Below are 27,943 nucleotides of genomic sequence, written 5' to 3'. Positions count from 1 at the left end.
AGGAAACTCATCAAAATTAATTTGACTTAATCCAGCGTGCTCTCAACTGATTGCCATAGTGTGCAATGTTGTGTCTTGATTCGTCAATTTTCAGTCTATTTGGAACTCGTTTCAAGCGAATTGCATGTAGCTTCATCGTAGATTTCGTATTTCTTCTGGTCTGGGCATTGCTTGTTGTATACGTTTATGCATTTAGCGATCTTCTCATTGACGCTTTCATCGTCATCGGAACCTACTGCATCTGCATTGACCCAGAGTTCACATTCTGAAATGAAGAAATGGGAATATTCTAAGCTTTTTCGTTGTCTTCTTTTTCATCGCTTTAATGTTTTACGCGACAGAGTATGACAGATTATTATTTCCGTGGACTTCCCAGTTATTGATAATGTCCACGCAAAATATTTTCAATCAAGACTCCTTAAGATTCACAACCAACAATAAAACGAGTAACGTTTATAAGAAACAAATAGCCTCGATGATAACTTTCTATCTGTCACATGTAAATTTTTATGAGCAAATGAACCTGTAAGACAGTCACGTGCTAGCTTACATATTCCTCGAAAGTGATGTCTTATGTTCACGTTAGAATAGTATAAAATTTACAATATAAACTAACCCTCGTAATATCACATGAGTGCCCATAAGGAATAACGGAACAGCAGCAAGTTACAACATGAGAGAAATAAATTTACCAGCATGTTTTCAATGTGTAGCAGGCATTCAGCATCCGCAGACAAATTTGAAAGGGTTAATTTTTTTTTGTTTGTTTCATCAGTGAAACTGAACCACAGGGGTTAGTCTAATTATTTTCTTCAAAAACTGGGTGTTTTATTAAATGTGAAGTTGACGGTACGCATGAAAAAAAGCATATCATACAAAACATAGTAAACATTTTGGGCCCTTATGAGAGATTTCTCTGCGGAGCATATAGAGCTCAGAATACTTAATGTTTCAAGTATTTCTCGCGCACTAAATTTTAATTTTTATAAGAATAATTAAGAGTTTGATTTGAAAACAAGTTCGGCACCCCTAAAGCCGGGTGACACTGCTTATACATCACACAAACGACAGTCTGCATACAGATTCGAACGCCAGTGACCGCGATGTTCCTGCTTCGAATGCCGCATTGCAATGAGTTCAAGGATGAAACTTGGCACGCGGCATTCGAACCAAGGTTATTGCACTGACTCGTGTTTGCAGACTTTCGCTTGTATGATGTATGTGCGCTGTTACCCCGGCCTAAAAGTTGGCCAAATAAATATATAATTGCATTTTATTAAAACACTTAGAAAGTTCTATGAAACCTCTTAATTTTCCTGTATACCTTAACAACAGCTTGGAAAACGTGCCGTAATCGGTTCACCGATTCTCACCAGGGTGATGCAGAGAAGAGGCGTAGGAAGATTGGTGTTTGTACGTATATGTGCGACTCAAATTAAATAAAGTCTAAATTCTCAACTTTGCAAAGCGTAAGATATATTTTAATATTTTTTACAGTTACTGATTTCGAATCATTTTTTTTATATTGGCCAGAAAGTATCGAAATGAATCTGAAACATCCGTACAGCGATAGAGATATCTAATCACGGAACGATGGGCAACAAAGCAATCCCAACAAAACTTTGAAATCTACGTACGTCATCACGAATACCCAGGGTAGTATTCACAGCCATTCGTTCCAAATTATTAAGGCATTAAGAAACCAGTTGGACCACTCTACCCGTCGACATGAGGAAAACGCGCTTCCGGCGACCTTGTAACATCCCAAGACACATCGATGTGCACACTTTCAGCTCTTGAATTATTTCGTTCTTTGACGGAGGATGCTGTCGCCAGTTCATTACGTGTGCTGCTTTCAGGTGTCCTGTTTTGACAACTCATCGGCATTCGAACGCCCAATGGCAAGTTCGGTGTGCTTCGAGGAGTTTGGAAACTGTTCAGTGCACTTCGCCATTATGCTTAAGTCGATAGTCGCACAAGGGAGGCTTCGCTAAAACATCTCAAGGGCCACATCACCGATGGTATCTTGGTTACGTGTCTGTACTCCAACTGTCACAAGGTATTTGGTGTGAAATCATTGTCCACACCACCTTTGTGCAGGGCGTATTCACCTTTGACGTGTTTCTTGGGCGACGGCATATCGCCTGCAGTCCCGCTTCAAGTTGAGGACCCTTCGACTCCATCGACTAGTGCGGATTGTAATGAAGACGGTGCTTTTGCCGTGAGAAAACCCAGTGATGATAACCACGACGTGTTTATAGGGAGTTTTAGAAAACCGTTTTTGCATATCCGATACGTTACGATGGGCCCTCCGTTACGCACTGCGCATGCGCTAATACAGAAGACTAACATATGCGCAGTTCGTACCGAAGTGCCCATCGTACTGTATCGGATGTGCAAAAACGGTTCCCTAAAATTCTCTATAGTTTATGTATTCGGAAGCCTTGCTTCCCAAGCACCATATTCTGTTACACTATCCAGGCCTTATTCTGGAGTTTGGTTCACTGACCAATACCTGGACCACAAGGTTCGAATCAAATCACTCTTACTTTAAGAACTGTGTGCGACAGCTAAAAACTTCAAATCACTTTGTACACGTACCCTAGCGCAGGGGCATTAGTTACTTTAAGCATACTTGCATTTTGGCCCATTTTTCATCCTCATTGTGAACTATAAAAGCAGTACCCCCTATAATATGCATATTTATTGTACTGAATTGCAGCAGTGTACCAGGAATTTGGGAATATCGTTGGTATACGTGCGAGTGTGAAAGACGAAGTGATCTACATGAGAACAGCCTGCACTCATGGAATGTTTGTGGCACTTCAGTCGCATGAACACGTGTTCGGGAAAATTCTTCGAGGTTTAGTGGTAAATAAAGACTGTTTTGTTTACGCTGCGCAATTATTATGGGAGGTTCATGTCACCGTTCCACTATTACGCGGTTAGTGAAATGTGTGATCACGTCTGCCTAAATACCTGACATCTCTGAGTGATGACTTTCCGCTTCAACACTACAGTCTTCATAAGAAGTCTATCCTAATTACGGGGGATCGGTGGCCGAGTGGGCTAGCGCACACCCAGCTCGAATCACGTGGATCGAAATCTCGCGCTGCAGAACCCAGGGATCTTGGGTTCAATCCTTGCCTTCGCCCATTTCGATCTGAATGAGCATCGTACGGGCCTGTGGTCGTGTATCACTATACTGCGTGATCCACGTTAAAGACCCCAGGCTAGCGGCTGTACTGCTCTAGCTAAATTTCTCTTCTACACCTAGGAGACAAGTCGCCAGTTGAGGCAGACTAAGTCCTGGGTTGTATAGAAATACGCACACCCCAATATTAAATTTTTTTTCTATCCTAATTGTAAAATATGATTTCATTTTAGGATGGATTCTGTCAAGAAAAAAGTTTTTTGTGCGTTAGGCAACCTGACGAAACCAGAAATCAGTGGTTTGACGATGAAAGCTTTGCAAAAGCTTGGTGTTAAGAAGAGCAGTGACCTTAGCTATGGTAGTGAAGCAGCCTTGGCGGGGTGCCTGTAACGAAGTCAAGACGGAAACTGTTTGGAAGCTTCTCTGCTGAAGGTACGATTTTTTCCCTTGGAATAATAGGGAGTTTTCGTATATTGTTCTCGCCGTCCCACAACGCTCTTCGCAACCTGCTACGATACCCGGAACTCTACAGCCAAGGCCATCGGCGCGCAAGCGCAGCGGCCTCTTTGTTGCGGAGGGCTTAGCGGAGGCGGAAACGCGGTTTACGAAAATTCCCTATTTAGGCAAAATTGCAAGTTGGTGCCACATATTTAGGTAGGCTGCATAATTTGTAGCTTTAACAGCTGTCTGTTGGTGCTAGGATTTCATAGACTATTGATAAAAATAGTAGCGCCTGATGATAGAGTGCTCTGTAGATGTGTCATAGTTTATTCATTCAATTACATATATTTTCAGGGCCCTTAGGGCCATTAGAGAGCGAACTGATGGCCGCTGAAACCCACGAATACATTGGCTGAAAGGTGCAAACTGCCGAGAGCGGGCCCCGTTTTCCCCATTGCAAGTTTCAGAAAAACACTTAACTTTTGAATATGGTAAGATAACGGTTAGTTATGAAGCTTTGGCATCTTTTAAGGACAGGTAGCGCTATATTTGGACAGACGTACGACGATGCATACGATAATTTTGTGGTAAAAAAACACTACATGTTTGGGGGGCGGAAGGGGGGGGGGGGTGGTGCGGTACGGCACGCGGTGCACTTAAAAGTCGATCCTACAAATGACGGAAACTCGAAGGGAGAAAACTTTGTTTGTTATCCTGCCTTATATTTGTGATGATATAAATATGTCATATTATATTATTATCATTAATATTATTATCCATATTTACGGGGAAACGGGCTGCTCTTGTTCTCATGACATGTCAGAACAACAGTCAAGGGATTCTATACCAAAGTCCATACAAGCACTGAGTTACCGAGCTCACACCTAGACCTAGAAGGGGCGGAGAACTTCATTGTACCATGGAAAGAAATGCATGGACCCCTGCAAGCTTCCCTGAAGTTCAACAAGCGACCAGAACCCAAGAATCGCAGAGAGATGGTTCGCATCATAGTAAAGGCAGCCACGATGACATGCAACCGGCCCTTAAAGAAGCACCTCGACGGTATATCACGCAAGACAGTAAGGAATCATCAATTTTTCAAAGGCGTCTTTGAGGGACACGTCCTGGGAACCGGACACAAGTATTTGCAGAAACAAATCATTGCCAGGGGTTGATAACAGCCTTTGGCAAAAGAAGCCATGCCACTACGAAAAGGAAGATCCTGAAAATACAGTGCGGATGTGTGCACTCTTTTTCCCTGTCTGACGCGGGTGAAAGAAAAACAAGCTAAGCTTGAAAATTTTTGTGAAAAACAAAAAGCAAAAAAAAAAAAGAAACAGAGGGAAGCCAGAGAGACAATGCATTGCCCCTCATGAAGGTCACACATTCACTGCAAAGGAGGAATGTCTTAAACTTCACTGAGCGTTTAAGCTCCCACACACAGGCACTCTCTCGATCACCGACACATAAAACACACACACAGCGCTGACTCCATAACTCTTTGTATTTTGTCTTCATTTTCTAGGTATTTTTAAAACAAAACCTGTAAATTGTTTTGTCTTCGTTTTTCTCTCTGCCTATAAATCAAACTCGTAGGATAGTCCGCAAATATCTTCCTAAAAATTATTTTGCAGAAAAGGTTGGAGATGGGCGACTCACGCATCCATCGTCGAGCCTGGCAATACGCTTCACATCAAATATTTCTCGAGTTATTTGCTTGTGTTATCAAGGTGCAACCACGTAGTTGTGTCGTACACCCGATTCCGCCAGAGCAGACATAGATATCCCGAGTTGGCTCTAACAATGTTATTGTGGTGTTCGTGAATTTGATCTTTGAGGCATCGTCCAGTCTGGCCAATATAGAGTTTTCCACAGAAGAGAGCAATGGAGTGCACGATTTTTGTATGGTGCCGTGGCAGCTGAAGTCAACCGCCCTGCTTCAGTACCGGCAAAGAACAACCGCCTACAAGGCGACAGTAGCACCACCGCAACAGTTTCCCCCTTTCAAAAATAAAATGAAAATGCTATGTTCAACATTTAAAACAAGGACACTAATATAAAACAAGATCCAGCAATCTTTGGAATCTGGAGGTCTGTCTGGCAGACCATCTTGGTTCCATGGCCACTGAACAGGGCAAACTGATGAGGGGACATCCCGGTGCCAGCGAGGTCGATGGAGATGCGGGCAACGCAGTTTCCAACATGTCGCGGGGAGGTGATTGTGGTTGCGCGACCATAGAAGGTGTAGATGCTGCTGACGATGACATTGATGTCGTTCAGAACCATAGGATGTGGCGCAGGGCAGCTTGAGGAAGTGGTTTGGTGCTTGGTGGTAGCACGACGAGCTGCTTCCTGTTTAACACTTTCCCACTTTCTAGGCGCTAGGCATTCTTGCCTAGGTATTTGCCCACCTTGATGGGCGCAGAATAGCTGAGGCTACATTTTGGAATGTGTCTTGGTAGCTTGACCTGTACTATAACTCCAGGTTTCAGCACACTGATTCTGGCTCCCCGGCGGGCACTCGTATACTTCTTGGACTTCTGCTGCCACTGAGTCACTCGTCGCTGCTCTCCCAGACTCTTTGTTGGTTGATCAAAAATATCCTTGCAAGGGCCCCCACGTTTTCCAGCCCCGTCCCTAAATTGGCGTCCTTGCAGCAGGAAAGCTGGCTTCTTGACTGTGGCTGCGTGAGGAGTGCGACTGTTGACTCCTAGGTACTCCACCACCGATTTCTTGAGGGGGCGCTGCTTCTGGGCATTGACTGGCACGAAGTCCTTGAAGACGCGGGTGAAAGGTTCAATCTGTCCATTATTCTGGGGATGATACACCGAAGTGAAGTTGTTTCGTAATCCCCGTTCCGTCAAAAATGCTTCAAACTCTGCGGAAACGAACTGAGGGCCATGATCACTGACAAGTTCAGTAGGGTAGCCTTCCAGGCTAAACACTGATCGTAAAAACGAGATGATATTTCTGACGTAACTAGTGATGTCAAACAGACATCGGGTCACTTGCTGAAATAATCTATTAGTGTTAGAACGTACTGGCAGTCGCTTGGAGCATTTGAAAAGGGCCCAGACGGAAATGCAACTGGATGTAGGGGAGATAGGACGAATTTCGCAGACTTGTCAACTGCTTGACAAACACCGCAGGACCTAAAAACGTTTTCAATGTGCTCGTCCATTCCAGGCCACCAAAATCTATCGCAAGCCCGCTGCTTTGTTCTTGTTATTCCAGGGTGAGCTTCGCGTGCTAGTTCCAGAATCTTCGCAATAAGAGCGGTATGAACAACAACCCGAACCCCCCGAAACAGCTGATCCCCACTCATGGAAAGCTCTTCTTTTACTTGTTGAATGTGCACCAGGTAAGGATACAGCTCCACATGCAAGCCAACGCCTCGCGCTCTACAGCAGTGTTGCGGAATGGGCACCCCCATTCCATTCCAATTCCATTCCGGGGAATTAGAGTTTTCGATAATTCAATTCCTTTCAATTCCTAAAAATGGAGACACTGAGCCCATTCCCACTCCTGGAATGACTGAATCGTTCCATTGCATTCCTTTAATTCCTAAATGTAAAAATTGGCATTTGACAGCTACATTTTGCTGCCGGCATAAGCAGCATAAAGCTGTCATTATCAAATGCAAAGAAAATTGCAAAAAAAAAAAAAAGTTAAATTTTTCAAAAAAGCACTGATTTTTACTAAGCGGGCCGCTGGTATCAGAAAGTTCCTATTTACAATGTACTGCAAACATCGAGAAAGCCCCTTGATATGTCGATGCTTGTTTAAGACATCGGTCTCACGACCAGGTGGCTCGCAACAAACAGCAAAGCTAAAATCCACTCCTTTTCTTTTCTTTTTTTAACTTTTTTTGCATTTGACTTTTAAGACATACGCGGCCAGCGTGTTTGTTTGATAAGACCATAAAAAATATCCAGTTCGTGCGTGAGGCAGGAATAAGCTATATTACTGTATTCTTCAAATACAGCAACACGGCTAGTACACTGCTGGAAGCGACTCCATGCACAGCGGCAGAAGACATCCTCTGACAAAATGCAACCTCTGCGGCGCAGCACGAGGGGCCGCATAGTCCATGTCACGAAACCTGTTTTAAAACGCATAAGTTCACGCTTGCTTTACGAATCTCGATATTTCTTATCATATTCAATGCAATTTTTGGCTGGTTCGCCTGCCCTTTTCCACCCTTCGCATACTCATTCTCGTGTTTCCTCTTCAGATGGCGAATAAAGTTCGATGATATACGCCGACTGCACCATGTATAGTTTCGTTGCACAACTTTCAGCGTGCAGCTTGTTTATTTTCTTCGCGACTAATGTAGAAAAATGTCTTCTACGATGCCATGACTCGATATGTAATTTTCTTGTCTTCTCGTCAGAAATGTGATGTTCCTCTTCGCGCTGATCGAGTGGCGGGTTCAGGCAGCAGACGGTACCAACCGATTCATTCTTCTACCTCGGTGTCGGTTGTTCGCGTAGTGGCGACGGGTCGGGAAGTCAGCGTTGACAAAGCTCTTCACATCAAGATGCAATTAACGGGGAAATACCGCACCGTACGAATTGACATTCCCCGTGTTTTCTCATCAACACCGTCCAACTGACTTCTCAGCGCCTCAAAAAGGGTCCAGGACAAGGAGCACGAATGCAGACCGGACAGCCGAGACGCGCGGAAGCCAAAACCTCAGTGACAGCTAACACCCAGCTCTCCTTCTCAGTTGCCCTCACAGCAACGGTCGCGCCTCGTATGGCGCGGGACGGTCTTTCTGCAGGTCTAGTCAGTTTGGTCACACCAAGAGCGGCGAGGATGGTCTACTTCACCTTACGATGGACCTCAACAGACAGCACGACAGCCATCGAAACCAATCCAGTGCATTCTGAGTGTCGCGTGACCCTGCAGTCCCGCTCACGGTGCTGGATTGCCTAGGGTGACTCGTATACCGTCCGCAGCGGTACATCGCAAGGTGAAACGAAGTATGCAGAGACTAAAGTCAAAGAAAAATGAGCGGGAATCCGATAGCTTGCTTGTAACTCCAACCCACTAAAACATATAGCACATAAAACAAGCATCGGAACAAAAACCAAGTAATAGGCGGACATACATTACAAATGCAGTACAAAAAAACAAGCCTCGGAGCAAAGCGCAAGAGGAGAAGAGGGAACTGAATCTCGCTTTGTTTTAAGGCCGAAGCAAACCCACATTTCGCACTTCAAAGGAGTGCGCACGAATGAACGTGGAAAGCAGTAGGGTTGGCTGCCTGCTAAACAACGCGCCTCGAACTATAAGAAAACAATACCTGATCATCTTTCGACGGCGCCCGAGTCAACGAGTTATCAGAGCTCTGCGAGTTATGAGTCGCTTCCGCTCCCAGATCTCAGTCTGTGCGCGCGCGTGCATTCTACAAACCGTCGCAACAACAACAAAAAAAGCATGACAAGAACTACGATGAGGAGTTGTGCATGGCGGTTTCTTTCTTTGCCACTCCCTTTTCTTTTGCTTGGTGCTTGGTTTCTTGTTTCGCTCTCGTGTAGCGCCATCGAAGCCCGACGCGTGCGAGTCCGTGAAAGGTGCCACGTTATCCCCCTTTCCCCCTTTGCTCTTTCCTTTGACGCTTGTTTTTTGTATTGCTTTTTTTTTTTTTTTTTGCGTATAAGTCTGTTAGGGCTTCTCGCGGGCTAGCAGCTTCCCACTCATTTTATTTCTGAGCAACTGACTCACTGACTGGCTCGGTTTAGCTGACCGTAAACACTAAAAAAAAAGATTTGTGCCCATTTCATTTCTATTCCATTCCGGGCAAAAGGCACCTAATTCCATTCCCATTCCATTCCCCGCAACGTTGCCGCCATTCCATTCCCATTCCATTCCGGGGTCGTGAAAATGCGGAATGATTCCGGAATCATTCCAACACCGGAGTGGCAACTCCGGAAAAACTTCTCTACAGCAGAGTACTTCCGCTCCTGTGGTGTTAGAGTTCGAGAAGCAAAGGTGAGGGTCACCAGGTCTCCGTTTTTCTTCTGCTGTAGAACAGCTCCAAGGTCGTAGGCTGAGGCGTCAGTTGTCACGACCACGGGCAGCTTAGGGTCGAACATTTGGAGAGGCTCGCAGAAAAGTAAGAACTCAGTCTCTGAAAACTGTTTTCCCGTGCAGCAGCCTAGCGGAATGGTTAACACTTGTGTGGTAGCTCACGTAGTTGTTCTGCCAGCTCCGCATACCGAGCGATGAACTTGGCATAGTAGCCAACCGTGCCCAGAATCGAACGTAGCATGGTGACGTCTGTAGGTGCTTGGGCCTTCACAATCACGTCAACATGGTTTTGCATGGGTGACACTCCCCGCTAGCTGACAACGTGTCCATAGAATGACAGTTCCAAAACATTAAAGATGCACTTGTCATTCAGCTTCAAGCGCGCTTCACTGATGCGACGGAGAACTTCATGTACGTTCTCGAGGTGCTCCCCTTCGGTAGTTCCGAAAACAATGATGTTATCCAAGTAGTAGTGTACTTGTTGACATCCCTTGAGAATTGCAGTCATGATTTTCTTGGACACCACAGGAACTGTCGACAACCCAAAACAATCCCTGGTGAACCTGAAATGCCATTCGTGGGTTATGAGCGCCGTCAAATCTAGGCTTTCCGGGTACGAAATGACCTAATGGTAGGCGCTCGATAGATCCAGGCGCGAGAAGTACTTCGCTCCGACCAGTGCTTGTTTCAGTTCCTCAGTGTGATGCAACGGTAAGCGATAAATTATAACGGCTTTCTATACTTCTCTTAAATGAACGCGGAGACGAACTTTTCTTGTTTGTTTCTCATCACCACGATCGACAATACCCACTTGGACACATCCATTTTCTCGATGACGCCTGCCTGTAGAATTCGCTGCAGCTCTTCGGAGACCTCGTCCCTGAGTCTTCGCAGCTTGGCAAAAACGGGATGAACCCCTTCATGCATCATTACCTTGTGAGTGAACCCCTTTGCGGTACCGAGGGTTCCTTCCAAAAGGTGCGCGAAGTCATCTACCGAGTTTCGAGGGAGTCCAGAAGGTACCCACGTGGTGTTTCAACATTTCAAAGCGCTACCACTGACCTCAAGGGACAAGCAAGCGATGGCGTCGATGTCGAGTGCGTTCGTACCGTTTAGGACAACGTAGAAGTGTACAGAACACTTGAGCTCCTTGTAACCTGGGGCAGCAACAAAGCAGCCTGCTACGGCGCTCTTCTGCCGCGAAAAATCGAAGAAACTTGCGGACGTATTTTAGAGTTGATAAGCAGAACTAAAGTTTATCTTGTACGTATCTTTCAACGTTATGAAACCTGCTGACCCTGTATCAACCAAGAATGATTACAGCGTTCCTTCGTCTTGAACCGAAATGTAGATACGAACATCTCTTCGATTTATCGTGCACGTGACGAATACTAAGAACGTCCTCGTCAGAGTCATTGAAGCACGCAACTTCTCAGATCGTGCCGCATTTGCTAGTGCGATTGGCGGTAGTCTTGCAGACAGCCCAAAAATGTCCGACTTTTTCCGCATTCAGCACACTTCTTCCCTCTTGCTTTGCGTGTAGCGGAATTTGCGACATGTCCCGACGACCCGCAGCGGTAACATTTCTTCAAAGTGGAGAATGAAGGCTCAATCTCTGTGTACGCTCTAGTAGCTGGGGGCTTGGAGTAGACTTAATGTCCATCTTGTACACCGATGAGGACGATACGAGTTCGTTTGAGTATCGAACCGCTTCCTCTGTCGGTCAGCCGGTGGGTAACGCCTGGTCCAAGTTATTAGACCACTTCTTTCCAGGAATAGACGCTCTCGTAACTGCTGGCTCGTAGTCTTCGCCACCAGCTGATCTCGGATGAACTCATCCGTCAAGAGTACGAACCCGCCGTCCGGCGACCGGTCTCGCAGCTAGGCGACAAATACGTCGAGAGGTTCCCCTGATACCTGCGCTCGTTGTCTGAAGCGATGTCGTGCCATGACCACGTTCGGAGCCGCCGCTAAGTATAGGGTCCCAGGGCCGCCAAGGCGACTTCTTACACGTCCGGCGTGGTTGCGTCTTTGCGCCGGCAGTTTGTTCCTTGAGTAGTAGCGGATGGTGAGTCACCGGAAGTGTGAAGACTCGCTGTCTTTCGACACCGAGGCAATGTAGAAGTATGTCCTTCCGCCGAGCAGGTTCATGTGCGTCGCCCCCAAAACCAGCAGGTAATTTTAGAACACCCGCCGTCATTGTTTCCACGGGATAACAGGTCTTTCGGAAGAGGGAAGGGAAGGAGGCGGCACCGCTAGGCTCATGCTTGCCAGTCCATCACTCTTCGCCATTCTGTTGTATGCTGCCGCGGCAGCTGAAGTCGACCGCCCTGCTCCAGTTCCGGTGAAGAACAACCTTTATTCAATCCTCTTCTTCCGTCTACGACTGCGACAGTAGCGCCGCCGAAACAACGCCATTTTTGTGCACTGGACAAGATTGATGTTGTTCTTGTGAGTGCATCTCTCTTTTAATGGTTTGAAGAATCGTTCACTTTCTTGCACACACTTCAGAGCTTGTGCGGAGCTGAGAATACCCCCTAAATGGTCACTTTTTTGCTACTTTTTCAGTTCATGTATGAAGTTCTGAATATAAGGCACACCAATACCTGTGTCTAGGGGAGGTTGAGTGACCTCCCGTATCTTCATACCTTTGAGGAGGTTGTCCGCAATCTACGTTAATAGGACACTGGGGTACGCTGCTGAGAACGCTGCCTCAATGACCGACTTCGCGAACACCACAAATATATCACTAATGCCAACTTACGACATCTACGTCTGCACTGCCGGGATTACGGGTGTGCGGGATAGCTACGTAGTTCCACCGTGCTAGATCGACACAACAACCAACTAGGAAAATAATTGAAGCGAGCATGTAGCCAAGCTTGACGATGAATGCGTGAGCAGCCCATAATTTACCTTACCTGCAAAATAATTCGCTTGCCTCACCTTAAGAATATAATCGCGGACTATTTTACAAATTTATTTTAAGAATCGGATTAGAAAACGAGGTCAAAATAATTTAGAGCTTTTGTATTAACAATACGTAAAAGAAAACGAAGACAATATGCAAAGAGTTGTAAGCTCAGCGCTGTACGTGTGTTTATGTTTTTGTGTCTGTAATCGATAGAGTGCCTGTTTGCGAGATGTTTATGTGCTCTGATGTCGTAAGATGGAAAACCAACTAACCCAAGCTGCTGTGTTGATAAGAAGTAACATTGTTGCTTGCTGTATGAACATCAAGGACCAGAAAGAGGCTTGGCTATTTTTGTTTGTGCCTTTCGATTTGTTCCACCACTTCAAGCAACCCGTCGCTGTTGACATTGAAGCTGTTCTGAACGAGTCTCTTTAAAGAAAAAAACAACAAATAGGATCATCCACCTCATGCAAAACCAAAGTCTGGATATAAAAAGCTGCGAATAGTGATGCTAGAGCGTAAGGGCCAGCTCTCCGGAAGTCATCAAACAGACGTCTTGTGCCTAATTGTGCTGCTTGTTACATACTTCGATGAAAAACTGTTTTCTACTTCCGCGCAAGGAGGTATAATTGTATTAATTTAACGTCTGGGATTACCGATTCCAATTGCACTTCATACTTTTATGGAAAGGCCAGTGGGTAACTGACAGGGATCAAGATGCACGACCCATGATAACCAGGCATTGTATCGCGTGGGTCAAAGGTATATATGGCCGTTTGAATGGACGGCAAAAATCGGGTTCTTAATTTATTGCGCTAGGATTTAGGTTTTTCCTAAAACTGTGGATAGATTGGCTCACCTGTGTTAGTCAAGAAGAATAAAAAAACTGTGTCTTCTTTACACATTGCATGTATACCGAAAAAAAATATTATGTGTTACTGTGGCGCTTATTTGTTCCGGATGAAGAGAAGAATAGGTAAGCCAGTTCTATATTCTTTCCAGTTCAGAAATTTTTCAAACGTTGCAGGCGCAAGAATAGCCCACAACGTTTTTCTGATGATTTTGAGTTCAACCGCCTAGCGATCATTTTTCCATAAACAAAACCAGTTTTTATTTTCTTTCTCTTCACTCCGGCAGTTTCATGTATTCCTACTCTCTATTAATGAATGCACCAGCTTCGAGCATCTTTTTAGTAAATCCCAGCTCGATAAGTTAAGAAACCGATTTATGCGGTCTCTTCAATCCGCCATCGATCCACTTGACCCACGCGGTAGTTCATGATGAGTATTGGTTACTTTCAAAAACCTCAAGTTGTCATTATTACCTTCAGTTTTATATTGCTTTAATAATTTTACAACGCACAACATTTTATATCTATATTCCCGTCCTATGTTCGTTCTTTCCTTTATTTATTATCGGAAACCGTCTACTCATCCAACAGTATTCGATCTAAAGTGATGGAATAACTGTGAATGACGAAATTCCCATGTTTGACCTAGCACTGGCTGTACCATTCAGCGTGTACTACCTTTTCAACATTGCATACCCAGAGGAGATTTGCACTTCGTACCTTGGAGTTTATGCAAAGCCAATGAGCTCATTTGTGCTTTTGAAATCATTTGGTTTGTATCTTTGTTCCTTTGTATACTGCATCTGACGAACATAAATGTCAGCAATGCAGGGCTGCCAACATGGAAAGTCAGAATTTCACTTGCGGACGCCTGAAATTTCCCTACTTCGGCCGAAATTTCTCTCGCTCGCCCAAATAATTATATAATACTAAATATTCGTTGTTTTCTGCATCACTTCCATTTTTGCGATGAGAGATACATTATGTAACCTTTACGCCTCGCATGTTTCGCAAAAATGAGCTTATCGAGCCAAAATGGAGGTCAAACAAATCTGGCGAGGGGAAGTGTTACCGGGAGATTCAAACTGACAAATGAAACCCCATCTTCGCCTTAGATGTTATGCACGTCATCGAAACATGGTACTGCTTTAATACCTTCTTTAGCGCTTTTTATATTAGTCGGTGCAAAACAAAAGGTGTAACACAAGCTAGAGTTCTTGAACTCGAACGCAGGGAACACGACACTTGGTAGGCAGCATTGGGTGTACGGCACTTCACGAAATATTATCCGCCACAGTAAGTCTGCATCTTGCGTGGCGTCTGTATCTCCAGACATCGCAGTATTTCTTGTTGCACTCGAGCTTTCCTTTCCGAGAAGGCACAGCGGCGCTCTTTGAAGCTTCAAGTTGACGGGTCCCTTAATCCATTGTTTTCACGGCGGCGATGAAAACTGATTTAGCCGAAAAAGTTCTTCGAATGCTCCTCATTTCTTGCTGCCAGATGGTCACAAAGCAAACCGCCGAATGAATGGAGGGAATAACCGAAATGTATTTAAAGCCACTCAAATTTGATGTTACCTCGGGAAAAAATCATAACTGACATATTCGCGACTCATATTTCTGATCTTCGCCGTCGTGAAGCAGATACAGGGAGCATTTCTTAAAGTATATAGCACATCCCAAGGTAAAATCGAGACAATGTTATAAAAAGATTATTATATTTTTATTTTAAACTAAACGAACTAAATATTCCAAATCTCATTTCTTAGCAAAGCAAATCTGGCGAGGGGGCGCCGCCACCAAAGAAACATCGCGGCTGGGAGCAGGTCGCGTCGGCTCGGCCGGGCCGCCTGAACGGGTGGCGCATTCAATTTAATAGATTTTCTTTTGTTTAATGCCCTATCTTATATGTATTTGAACTGTGACGTTTAAGTGTCGCCGGTGCACATAACCTTGCAGAGCATAGTTTTGTTTTCACAGTGCTTTTTGTTCTTTTCATGTCAAATTTTGTTTCGGAGATTTCGTTCAAAATCGAAACTATGGGCTCCGTAGAGGCGGTAGTAGACTCTAATCAGTTTTGAGCAGCCAAGGAAAGCGGCGATGACTACAGAATTATTCCAACTAAATTAATTTTTATCTAACTCGCATGCCTCAATCATGCGACTTATCTGTCCGCGAAATCGAGTTTTTGTGCGTATCCGTGTTTAAGAAACAGCTCCAGTCGTCTGCTCGGTCAGCACATGCTGCAGAAAATTACGAGAATTAAGCAAGCGCTTCTTGAGCCAAGGAGCATGTTAATCCGCTGGCGCCTCACTAAGCAGCTGATAATCGTAATTTAATTCAGGTTTTAGTATCAGTCGAGAAGTCATTTTGACGAATATGAAGGTTGTCTCCATTATAACTCAGGATGTGCTACGTACTTTAAGAAATGCTTCCTGTATCTGCCTCACGTCAGACTTACTGCACCGGTGACAAGTATTGGTTCAAAGATACTCATAATGTTCATTCAAAATAGCAAGGCTTTTCCTTCTTTTCTAGTTCTTACAAAACAAAAAGATATAACACCTCCAACGACTGCTGTTGCAGCTTTTAATCCAGTATAGGCATATATTGTCTGAACATAAACATTTTCAGTATCCCGAAGATGTGGAGGCCTTGCTAAAAAAGGTTTCATTAGGTAAATGTTGTTACATGATAATAGCAGTTGGTCCATTCCAAGATGGGCAAATTTCTTAGCGAAAAGTCCGTTAACTAATTGAAGGGCAATTTATCAGTACAAAACGAGCGAAAAAAGAAAGCAGTGATCTATTTTACAGCACTAAATGTTGTTTCCTATATAGAAATCTTCATTACAATTGTTGATTGTGCTCATGTATTATTTGTTACTCTATAAAAAATTATAGTTGAGAACCGGCAGATATTCCCTTTATTTATTTCAATTTTACGACTCACGCAATTGTGTAATTGGGTGAATATCTGTTCGGTCCTTAATCTGCTGCGAAATCGGTAAAAAAGTGTCAGTATGAATTTAGCACTTCATTTGGGGGAGTTTTATTAACCTACAAGATTGAGTGTCAGGCTACTTGGGCACATTAAACAAATCAGTGCTTCAAAAGCTCACATAAGATTAAGAGCGATGAACCATTTACCCAATTACACATTTTCATGACATTTATTATTGTCTAATTATTCTATGCTGGAATTATAGTCAAATGGTAAAGTCAAACACTACTTCCTACATGTGATGATACAGATGTTACGTTGGGATTCACCCTGATCGAGGGATCCAAAGAGGAAAAACAAAAAAATATATATAAACAAAGGTTCTTAAGTTAATTGCCCACATGTGAAAATTTGATTGGAAATGCAAATAAATATAATATCGCTTTCTTTAATTTGACAGGACGGGTCACGCAAATTAATAATGCATCGGATGGTGCAAGACCAGCCGACCTCGCAGAAATCTAAATTGTCTGTGCGTGACTGATTATTTTATTCACTTTTCGCAGCTCTTTAAGCCTGTTCAACAGTCCAAAACACAACAGCCCCCAAATACTCGGCCGTGCTTTTTACACTGCATAGTTTAGGCTGTTGAAATTAATCGTGCGCTTCAGTACCATGGTATTGTACATTTTACAGCCGCATTTCATGGTGGGTGACAGTAATATTCCTAAAATATCAATATAAAAATGGATAATAAGCAGTGTTGTAGGCGTTACCGAAAAAAAGTAACAAAATACGTTACCCGTCACTTCCACGTAATAGTAACACGTTACCATCCTACGTTATTTCAACCTAAAAGGAACGCGTTACCGTTACCGTTACTGATAAAAGGTAACGCATGTTACTTTGGCGCAACTTTTTTCATTATGAATTATCTGTCTTCGCTGTTTCGAGGTTACGGGTATGCATACGCGCCATATTTTAAGAAATATGTCCATGCAGACATTGAACATAGTTACTTTATCTTTCTTACGGTTTCACTTAAATACTTACAAAAAAACGCAACGAAAAACGCAAAAAACTCAAAAGTTAACTTGGCTTGGCGCCTAGAAACACGAGAAAAATTTGTATAACTTTTTTTTTAAGACTTTGGAAGAAGAAGTAACTTAACTCCGTTACCCGTTGCTCGAGATATGTAACGTGAATGCGTTAGCCGTTACGGTTCTGAAAAAGTAACGAATATCTACACGTTACCGATAAAAATGTGATGCGTTACTTGTAACCGCGTTACAGTGCCGTAAACATGACCGTGCACTGTAAATCTGGTTTACGGTCAATTTCAACACCTAGTGACTGTAGATTTCGACGGTCACCGTTTTTAACTTCGTGTAAAAGAGATTTACAGTGCACCATTATTTTTACGACGCAATAGTGGCAGCATCAGCTGCTGGTTTTTGACCGTGAACTCTACGTTCCAATTTTTACAGTCATTGTGGATGGTATTTCTAACAAGATTTGCTTTACTGGACGGACAAAGATGCAGCTGTCCGTTATTTGTTTGAGAGCTTGTACCGCGCTTGAAATGAGGCCTACCTTCTGGCAAATCTGCAGAATAGCCAATTGGAGGTCAAGCTCATTGCCGGACCCGTCCTCCCGCTTGTCAAAATGCTCTTGGTCGTCACCGCCACTGGGCATTACAAAGATGAGCGAGCCTACATAGATAGCCAATACCGGACACCGGGGACTTTCGGTATGGTGCATGCCAGGCAATACCCGCTGACTCCGTTTTGACAGTGAAAGTCAGAAACTTCATCAGCATTAATAGCACAGCTGCAGTAGAATGGTCGGTTCGCAGGTTGTAAAACATGCGTTGTATTGCTTCCATAAAGTGTCCTATCTTGTCGCTGCAATTAGTGGTGACACATCGTAATAATGTGCATTGCTTATTTGTGTCTGCACTTAATACAAAGCGCAACCTATGTTGTGATATGCAGAAACTACATGTACTAAAAAAGTTAACAACGTGGGGTAGAAGTTGAAATTGTGAAGGCCGCACTACTTACTTCTTTCTCCTGTTCCCAAAACGACAACCACGTCACAGGTTCCGTAATCCGAATGAACGAACTGAAATTTAGTGGCCGCTGCCGTCGAACAAACATAATAGACATATATTAGGAACGGCAATCGTCGCAGTCTCTGATAGCTTAAGAAAGGCAGGGTGTGGCTTATTCTGTTCAAGCTTCTGCTTCCTCAACGTTCTTGTCTGCTAATGCCGCGATTTGATTGGCTCAGGGCAAATAATAAGTAGATACCTGGGTCGTGCCGCACCCCGCGTTTCTTAAAGATGTCACGTACTGTAAGCAAATAGTTAAAAAAAACTATCTTAAACTTTTTTTTAGAAGTCGCATTTTTAGCAAGTTTGGTCTCATAAGTTTTTAAATATCCTCATAGATGCTGTCAAATAGTTGCACTCATAACTGAAATATTTTTTTTTTTCAGACAAAAATATTATTTCCGTCAAGCTGGCACCATCTCAAGGCTTGTCCAAACAGGCGTTTGAGGCGACAATCACCAAAGTTTCATTGTTTCATCTGCGTTCGCTGTAGGCCATGTACCATACACATCGGGTACGGACACAAACGTCCACATCCTTCAGTTCGCGGGACCAACTTGGCCAAGCAGCGTAACCCAAAATATAGTTCATTTTCATTTTATTTTTTTCCTTCGTGGTACAAATGGCTTCTGCAGCAGGTTTTGCTGTTCCGTTCCCACAACAGCACTCTGGACCCTCTGACGCGTTGCCAGACAATTTTGTGGTCGTGTTTGCAATATTTCTAGGCGTAAATCTGATATGTATTGTAAAGACTTTACTCTTTACATTGTCTTTCGAGAAATAGTAATACTGTTACAGTTACAAGTTATTTTTCATTAATCGGTATTGAGTGACAGTTGCAAGTTACTAAACACGAAACTAGTTACCGGTAACGCATTACTAGTGACTAGTTACTGCCCAATACTGATTTATACAAATGTTAAAAATGCGAAAGCATTAACTGTCCCATGGAGCGAAGCCGACGTCATCTGATGTCTCTAGCAGCGAAAAACAGCACCTGAATGCGCACTGGATGAGCGAAACGGCACCAAAATAACCATTGGCTGAGAGGAACGGCACGTGAATTCATATTGGCGGCAAAGCGGAAGCGCCTCAGAAAAAATAAAACACAAAGATAAGCATTGTAACTTAGATGCCTCGTCACTGAAGCCGTGGAGCCGGCAGGGGGCTGCCGCGCCTGCGCAGTGGGGGAACGTATGTCACCGCCGGAGTGCCGTGTGAAGAAGGGAGACGTGGCGCGTTGCTTGTAGGAATACGCTGCGTGTATGAATGCTTTAGCATTCCTACAGGTAAGCAGTCTTAAGTGTCTCTGCTGAATTTGTTAGCGCCTTTAGCACGTTCATACTACAATCCTAACTGTATTAAGGTAATATTAATATTGAATCAAGCATTAATTATATTTTGTCCTTAGGCAGCTTGAGCTTATTGAGAGATGTGGATTAGTTGATTGCAAATATTACGTAAGTTTTGTACCCCTGCCTAACGGAAAAGCTAATATATCGTCAATAAATGATATTATGGGATTGAATCACCTACCGATCCCGAGTGAAGATATGAATATCGCAAGCTGATTTCCTAGGCATATAAAGTGATTCAATGAAAATTATATTAATTTTGCAATGTGACCTGGGTATAATGATAGAATTCAGTCCCTGCATGTGTTAGCATCGCTTACATAATTGTAAGTGACACCTGTCAAGCCGTGTTCGCATTGAGTACGTCTACATGATTTTTATTCTGATCTGTTTTGCTGTGTCCAATCACTGCGTTTCTCGCCATTTTGTCAAAGAATTTCTGTATAATAATACGGATTCCTACAGCAATAATTACGTGACTCAATCTTTTCGACTTAATAAAATAGCATTTTCTGCAGACGTCTTAAGGGGTGTCCAAACAGGACACTACAAAACGCACGACTCCGACAAATCGTGAAGATTGAAGCGGACGCTTCTTTTTTTACGATTTGTCGGAGTCCTAAAAATTTTTGCAGGAGTCGTGAAAATTTTCACGATCACGACTTCTCTTTTTCCCTCCTCCACTTTTTCTGACGTCGGTGCTGGTCAGATTTGACGTCACACGCCACCTGCGTCTGGCTCACCTCGCCAACGCCCTCACGTACCGCCGTCGCCTCGGCTCGAAGGCCAAGGAGATCCGGCTTCGGGTGGATTTGGGACATTCCTGCGTCGAAGGGTGCGCTTCGGCCGCCTGGCTCAGCTTTCTTTGTCAGAATCTACGTTTGTAGCTCGAAAAAAAAAATAAAGTGCAGTGTGCAACAGTGAGACTTTTAGTTGTATGTAGAAACACCGAGAACTTAAGAATATATCATTTATTTCATTAAACTCCAAACCAACCAGGTTTGCTTGTCTACACGAAGTACGTTAGGAACAAGAGCCGCGGGAATCCAATCCAATCCACAGAACTGCTGGAAGAGTTCTGTGGATTTGACGGAGGGAAGTTTCCCCCCGGCTGCTTTGACGGAGCGAAATTTTCCCCCGACGGCCGGAAGCGGAGCGTGGCACGATTTGCCGGAGTCGTGAGTTTTCTAATATCCTGTTTGGACAGGCCTTTATACGCATACCTCCTCCTATTCCTTACCGATTATTATGGGGTGTAATATTTTGCCCAGTAATAAAGTGTTTTCCAGACCAGTTGCTCTGTGGAGTTTTTTTTTTTTTTTTTTTTAGCTAATAAGACAAGCTTGTATTGTTACCAGACTTGTACCGTACGCATCAACGCACGTATCAAAATAATCAACTAATTACAAAATTACTCCAAAAAGTAATCGATTACAAGTAATTTCATTACTTGTAATCGATTACTTTTTGGAGTAATTTTGTAATTAGTTGATTATTTTTATTAGGCAGTAATCACAAGAGTAATCTGATTACTTTTTGGAGTAATAAATTTACTCGTAACCGTTACAATCTGTCCACGGGACCCCCCCCCCCCCCCCCTGGCACACGCCTTTTTTTTTTATGAAATGACAAAAATAAAATTTGATTTTTTTTTTTTCTTTTCGAGCGGAAAAAAGAGATTTTTGCGGAGCTGTAGGAAACGAGGTTAATCTCTTTCTATGCACAGTTTCTGTGGAATGTCCGTTTTTTTTTCCCGCTGGGACTGGCTGTGGGAAGCCCCAGGGAAGCCACAGTGCGTGACAAAGGCAATTCAGGGCGACTTTTGAGGAAGCAGAATGTAGCTTTGTGAGTCCTTCATTCAAACTAGCCCCCTCAGGCACACACACACAGAAATAAAAAAATAAAAAACCCTGCTTCGGGTACCTACTCGCAGCCCGTAGGAGAACCAGAACCGAAGAATGCCTAAAGCGGATGCAAAATATAACAAAGGCAGTTGAAATATTTCCCCATTTCCCCTACGTGGTCTTTGTGACCAGCAATGTTTCGAGTTGAGAAATGATCGGGGCGATCTCTTCCGCTAGTGGATACTACACATGATCTGTTTCAAATCCTGGAGCTGCTGCTCTTTTGTATAACATGCGAGCTCATCTACATGTGAATAATAAAATGAGCGACGCAAACTTTGAGCGACAACCTTTGGTCAAGCTTAACAAGATCTAGAACCCCCTCCGTCCCCTTCCCCTCACACACACACACACACTGGCGAACGCCCAAATCATGAAACGTCTTCAAACGAATTCTGTGCTTGTGTCCGCATTGTGAAGGTGCAACGACCACGAAGAGGGAGCCATTTTTTCTTCTTCAATACTTGTGCGAATGTGAAATATAGGTTGGAAGTAGTTCATTATTATGAGCGCTAAAGATGTGTCTTCACACAACAAAGTAATCGGAAAAGTAACGATTACTTCTTTAAGTAATGTCCAATTACTTTTGCCGTCGAGTAATCAAGTAATCTAATCGAATACTTTTTAGCCAAGAGTAATAGTAATTATAATCTATTACTTTTCTTTAGTAACGTGTACAAGACTGATTGTTACGACAGTCGATCCACGCACGTTGCCTTCGCTTCGGCGCTTCGACGCGCGTCCTCGATGGCCTTCCTTTGCGACGTCACGAGAAGAGCGCTACGGCCTTAGCTTCTATGGGGTGTTGGTCGGCGCCTAGGCCCGGGGTGCCGGCGACTCGTGCCACTTGACAGCTCATGCAACCGCCGACCGGTCGGTTTTTAGTTTTCTTTTCGGAACAAAAGAAAAATATAGAAATGAAAATAAAAAATAAATTACATTCTATATTCATTATGCGCCGAAGGTGTTTTATAGAAATGACTGTTATATTAAATAGTTTTCTATTTTAATTTTTACTTCAGTGAGAGCGCTCCACCACCTAAGCGCCGCTGTCGGTAGCGATGCTATTGACAACGCCGCCAATGGCGGCGACGTTAATGTGAACGCCGCGAAAATCGGACTTGGACCGGGAGTCGGTAAAGCCCTGACTCCTAATGCCACTCCAGGGGCATTAGGGGTCGGCAGGAGAGCGCGCATCGAGGAACCCTGGTGCCGTATTTCCGGTAGCTGCGGAACATATGCGGTTTTCGGTATATTTCCTTGTCTTTTTCGCACATCATTCTTTCATCCTTGGATTGAAAAAAACTTTTGACGATGTTATAAAATATCATTTCTGATACACAGTACGTACATTTGATGTTGCAGATGCCGCAAAACCTTCGATCGAGTGAAATCCAGTTCCCAGGATTACCTCATAGATGGCGCCAGCGCGCCAGTGTGTTCTCTCGTCGTAAGAAATTACAAGAACTCGGTCCTAAGCAGACGCATGTGTGTGAACGGGACCTTACGCGGAACGCAAAACCGCAATAGATACTGTGCTGTGCAAATCTACACTCTCAGAAATAGAAGGGTATATTCTTACGCCCCTTGTCAGATATACGACACCCCAAAACTTCAGTTCGATGTAGAGCGCGCTAACGTCGAGCCGTCGTTCCCAACTTTAACAGGCGGCTTGATAGCCGAGTGCAGTGTTGGATGTAACGCGTTACTAGTAACGACGTTACTGGTAACGCGTTACATTTTTCGCTAACTTAGTAACGTACTCGTTAGTATTCTGAATGACTAACGAGTAAAGTATTTCCGTTACTTTTTTACAGTATCGGCTGTCAAATTTCGTTACTCGTTACTCGTTACTTTTGACCAAAGCTGGTGAAATCCTGCACAACCTTATCTCAAAATTCTGCACCAGCTTATCGCTGCACGGAACCAGCATCCGTCACAGTAAAGTTAAAAAAAAAAAAAAAATCACTTCTCGAAGGCGAAAAAAACCTTTGGCTACCAGCTAAATCCGTTCATCCTCCTTTTTCTTTTTTTTTTTCATAGTGTCATCACCCACAAGGCTTGAACGAACGACTGCGTTACAGCCTCCTCCCCTCCCTCCTCTCCCCCCCCCCCTCCCTGCTTTGTGCAGCAGAAGTGGACAGCGGGGGGGGGGGGGGGGGGGGGGAGCCGTGGAGAGACATCCGTTTACAACATTTCTCTAGTTTCAAGAAAAGAAACATCCTTTGTGGAATATTTTTACCCTCGCTCTCCCCCTCGCTGCCTGAAAGTTCCTGACCCACTTTTGTACACAGAAGAATCTTTCGCTTGATTAATCTTTAATTCCCTAAGGTCATGATAAAAAAAATAAAAAAAGAAGTTTTAAACCTGGAAAGAAATATTTTACAAACACGAAACCTTTTTTACACAGAAAAACTAAGAGCTACTGCTGGTAAGAGGCAGCAAGTTAGAGTGCCTTCATGTGCGCTTCGCACATGAAGCGCACATGAAGGCTCCCTACAGCAAGTGATTATATCCAATGTGCTGGTAACCGGTGTCCTGTTCCAGATAGTGAAGTAAATCAGTCTCTGGTAATAGTATGAACCGGACTGTAAAACCGGCGTATAGATGAGGGGTGTTGGTTGGCTGGTTGTGTTGCAGCAGTCCTCGTTCGCATGCTGTAGTTTATAAAAGCCGATTGACTAACATCTCCGACTCATTGTGCGCGTGAGATGGGCATGAATAACGAAAGTCCGTCGCCATGGACAGCAGGTCTGAATGAAATGTATCAACTAAAGGAGACAGAATCAGGCAATTTACAGTTGCAATGCCTAATCTGCATGCCGAAAATTAAGCTGCTTCGCGCATCAATACACTATGAAACCACTCTGTAAATTTTTATCTTTATCCAAGCTTGTTAAGGAGGCTTATCATACATCTCTGCCAAACATATGTACTCGAACAGAAAAGTAACGTAAACGTAACGTAAAAGTAACGTGCGTTATTTTTGAAAGGTAACGGTAACGGTATATCGTTACGTTTGTAAAAGAGTAACGTAGCTCGATAACGCGTTACTTTTTACCAAACTAACGAGTAACGATATTTCGTTACTTTTTTTCGGTAACGGGCACAACACTGGCCGAGTGGTACAACTCATTGAAATAGCTAATTCACGTGTTATTGACTACAAAAAATGTCAGCGCGGTTTTCTTGGTATTGCTGCAAAACCTCAGTGTTTCGTTTATGTGGTCTTTGATACGTATTTTAGCTGTTTAATGTAGTATATCTCACCGTTCTCAAGCACCTCGTAAAGTTTGAGGCCGTCTGTTCGAAGTCAGTGCTCTGTGCGTCGAAATGAAGTTTTGGGTTGTCTTATATAGGACAAGGGGTGTAAGAATATACCGTTTTTTTTTTTTTTTTTTTTTTTTTTTGAGAGTGTAGGGTAGGATATCTAGATTTTAAATAAAGTAAGAAATTCCGGCTTACATGTGTCACCTCCCTCCGCATCGCCTATTTGGATGGTGTCGCCGCCTGCGCTGCCGTCTGAAGGAGCCAGCGTGACACGCACGGTCTTTTTTATCCTAAATTATAAAGTCAGTTCCTTGTAATCAGGCGAAACAAAGAAGGGTAGCCAAGGGCAAGGGTATACTTACAAAGAGTTCGTCTGAGGGTCCCTGTACTTCATTGTGCTCTTCGTGGTCTTGGTTTCTTCGTTTTTCTCGGACATTTGTATGGAAACACATTTCCCGGTGCCACCGAGGGCATCATCATTTTCGTAGGAGCGGTACATGAGGTAAAATTTGTCCTGCAGAGTCACAGTCTGGAAAAAAAGATGTTGAAAACAATCACTGCCTTGAGCTTGCCGAATGCGGTATCTATACTTCCTCCAACAATCTAAATATTCTACAGCGTCTGCTCTTCTGCAGTGCACTTAGGAGGGCAAATCACTGCAATTTATGAACGACTAAACTGATAATATGTTCAAATCTAAACAAGAAAACTGCCCGCGCTGTGGCGCTGAGCACAACGCTTTACCTGTCTAAATGCCACAACTCAAACCGTTATATTTTTTTAAGCTTGAAATGTTTTTTAGCGGTACCCGCCATTTCTAAATTGTGTCTGTTCGTCCGTCCGTCCGTCTGTCTGTGCCCTTTCCGCCAAATTTTGCGGGAAAGGTGTCGTCACATGACTTTACCTCACGTCACGTGACCTATACTCCTTGGGGAAATTGACAGCACAACACCTATCTCTCAACTAAGTTTTTCCGCTACATTTAGCGGGAAAATTCACGTATTGTGGCTAAAACATCTGTTCAGTTTCACCTCCTAAACTTAGCTGAGAACTGATATCCCCTGACTTGAACACCACCTCAGTCAGTTGATAAACAAAGCGGGAAAATCCACGTCCTGTGGCGTAGAAACCAATCCAGTTTCCCGCTAAATTTGGAGGGAAAATATAGTGATGTGACACACCGATTCCCTCACCAACTCCGTATACACATCATGAATAGACCGATCTCACTAAGCGTTCAGCGCATGCGTGACGCCGCCATAACTTTAGTTTACACGAGGCAGACGGCAGTGCATGCGAGGGCTCGTGCCATCTTGTGCTCCAGACGCGCAGAGCCCTAGCGGGGTTGTCGCACGTGCAGAAAGACTAAGGTTCCCTCGATGCTTGGCGGAAGCGATGGCGTAGTCTAACTGGCTGGTAAGGTCGCTCTAATATAGGACCTCAAAAATGAAGTCGCTGCCAATGCAAAAAAAAAAAGAAAAAGGTCTCTCGTGCCGGAACATACGCAATCTTGAGCTTCAGAGACATGGGCCAAACGGGCCCCGCCACTGGACTCTGTCGTCTGCATCGCCGTCCGCCGTTGACCATGGCAAGAGTTTGGCCCCATATTGTTTTACAAAAAGGGAGTTGCAAATCGTAATTTCACAATGTAAAATTCATCTGTGAACTACACCGTTGACGACAAGTTTAGGTTGCTAACTGCAGGCGCCGATGTTTACGGCCCATTTTAGGTTGACCCTCCGCATTTTAGACACCCTATATATTGCGAGTCAAAAATGCACAAACAGGACCACTCCGACATTTTTACTATAAATTTGTTACTTATTATCTCATAACTTTTTAAGATAGAGCATTTAATTTTTTGTCCAATATTGTTCACATGGGGGGTGCCGTCTGTATATAATTTGTTGGTCTAGTAGTTTATAAAGACACTTTTTAAAGCGCTTCAAACATGTACCAAGGTCAAAAGTTTCGAAACCTCAACGTGCGAGTAAAAACAACTATCTTTGAATTAAAAAAAAATTAAAACATTAAGTGACGCATTTTAAACCCTATCGTCGTGTTTGTAAATTAAAGTCACGTTGCATTATTTTGTCTCCGTCTGAAATATAGCGCTTCGAAACAGACGCATTTGGCTACTTTGACATTTCACCCAATATTGATATTGATATTGATATCCTACCTTTTTTTGAGATTTACTGTTCAGTTTTTTCTAATATATTTTACTCAAAAGGATATATCGTCTAGATATAAATTGATGCTTTAGTTTATAAATTAAACTATCTATGGCGCTTCAAACATGTCTCAAGGTAAAAAGTTCCGCAACTTCAACCTGCATTAAGAAAACAACTTTTTTTTGTTTTTATGTAGGCGAAGCATTGTACGCAATATCACGACGTTTCCATAAAAAGGGCATGTAGCATTGTTTTATCTCCGCCTAAAATATAGCGCTTCGAAAAGCACACATTTGGCTACTTTTACACTTCGACTTCCTATTTTTTTTTATTTCGTAATGTTTAAATATATAGCATTGGAATTTTTCCTTGTATTATTAACATAAGTACCTATCATCTGCATATACATATAAATTGTTGCTCTAGATTATAAGCAAAAATATTAACAACGCTTCAAACATATCTGAAAATAAAATAAAAAAGTAGCTCAAATTGAACGTGAACGAATTGAACGTGAACGAATTTTTAAAAACAATGTTTGGTATATATATATATATATATATATATATATATATATATATATATATATATATATATATATATATATATATATATATATATATATATATATATATATATATATATATATATATATATATAGGTGATTTCATCTCAAATCGGGCAGGCTAAAAGGGTCTAATTTTTAATTTTCACGAAAAAAATATATGTTTTGGGGGTATTTCTCAAATGAAGGAGGGCGCAAACCGCATGTTCTCCCGATTTTTTGTTC

The 27,943-nt window shown here is 43.2% G+C and overlaps 1 protein-coding gene across 1 annotated transcript; it reads right to left on the bottom strand.

The window, feature by feature from the left end:
* Positions 1-95: 95 nt before the first annotated feature.
* LOC115321335 lies at positions 96-25,508 on the bottom strand (the record flags this gene model as incomplete). Its single annotated transcript, XM_042287963.1, has 4 exons — positions 96-265; positions 18,401-18,478; positions 25,175-25,269; positions 25,342-25,508. Coding segments are annotated over 4 exons (510 nt in total), but the record flags the coding sequence as incomplete, so codon positions are not given.
* Between the last annotated feature and the right edge of the window lie 2,435 nt (positions 25,509-27,943).

The sequence above is a fragment of the Ixodes scapularis genome, unplaced genomic scaffold (genome assembly GCF_016920785.2).
Source record: "Ixodes scapularis isolate PalLabHiFi unplaced genomic scaffold, ASM1692078v2 ptg000683l_1___fragment_1__unscaffolded, whole genome shotgun sequence".
Classification (NCBI taxonomy): domain Eukaryota; kingdom Metazoa; phylum Arthropoda; class Arachnida; order Ixodida; family Ixodidae; genus Ixodes; species Ixodes scapularis.
This window is presented reverse-complemented; position numbering and strand designations above follow the sequence as displayed.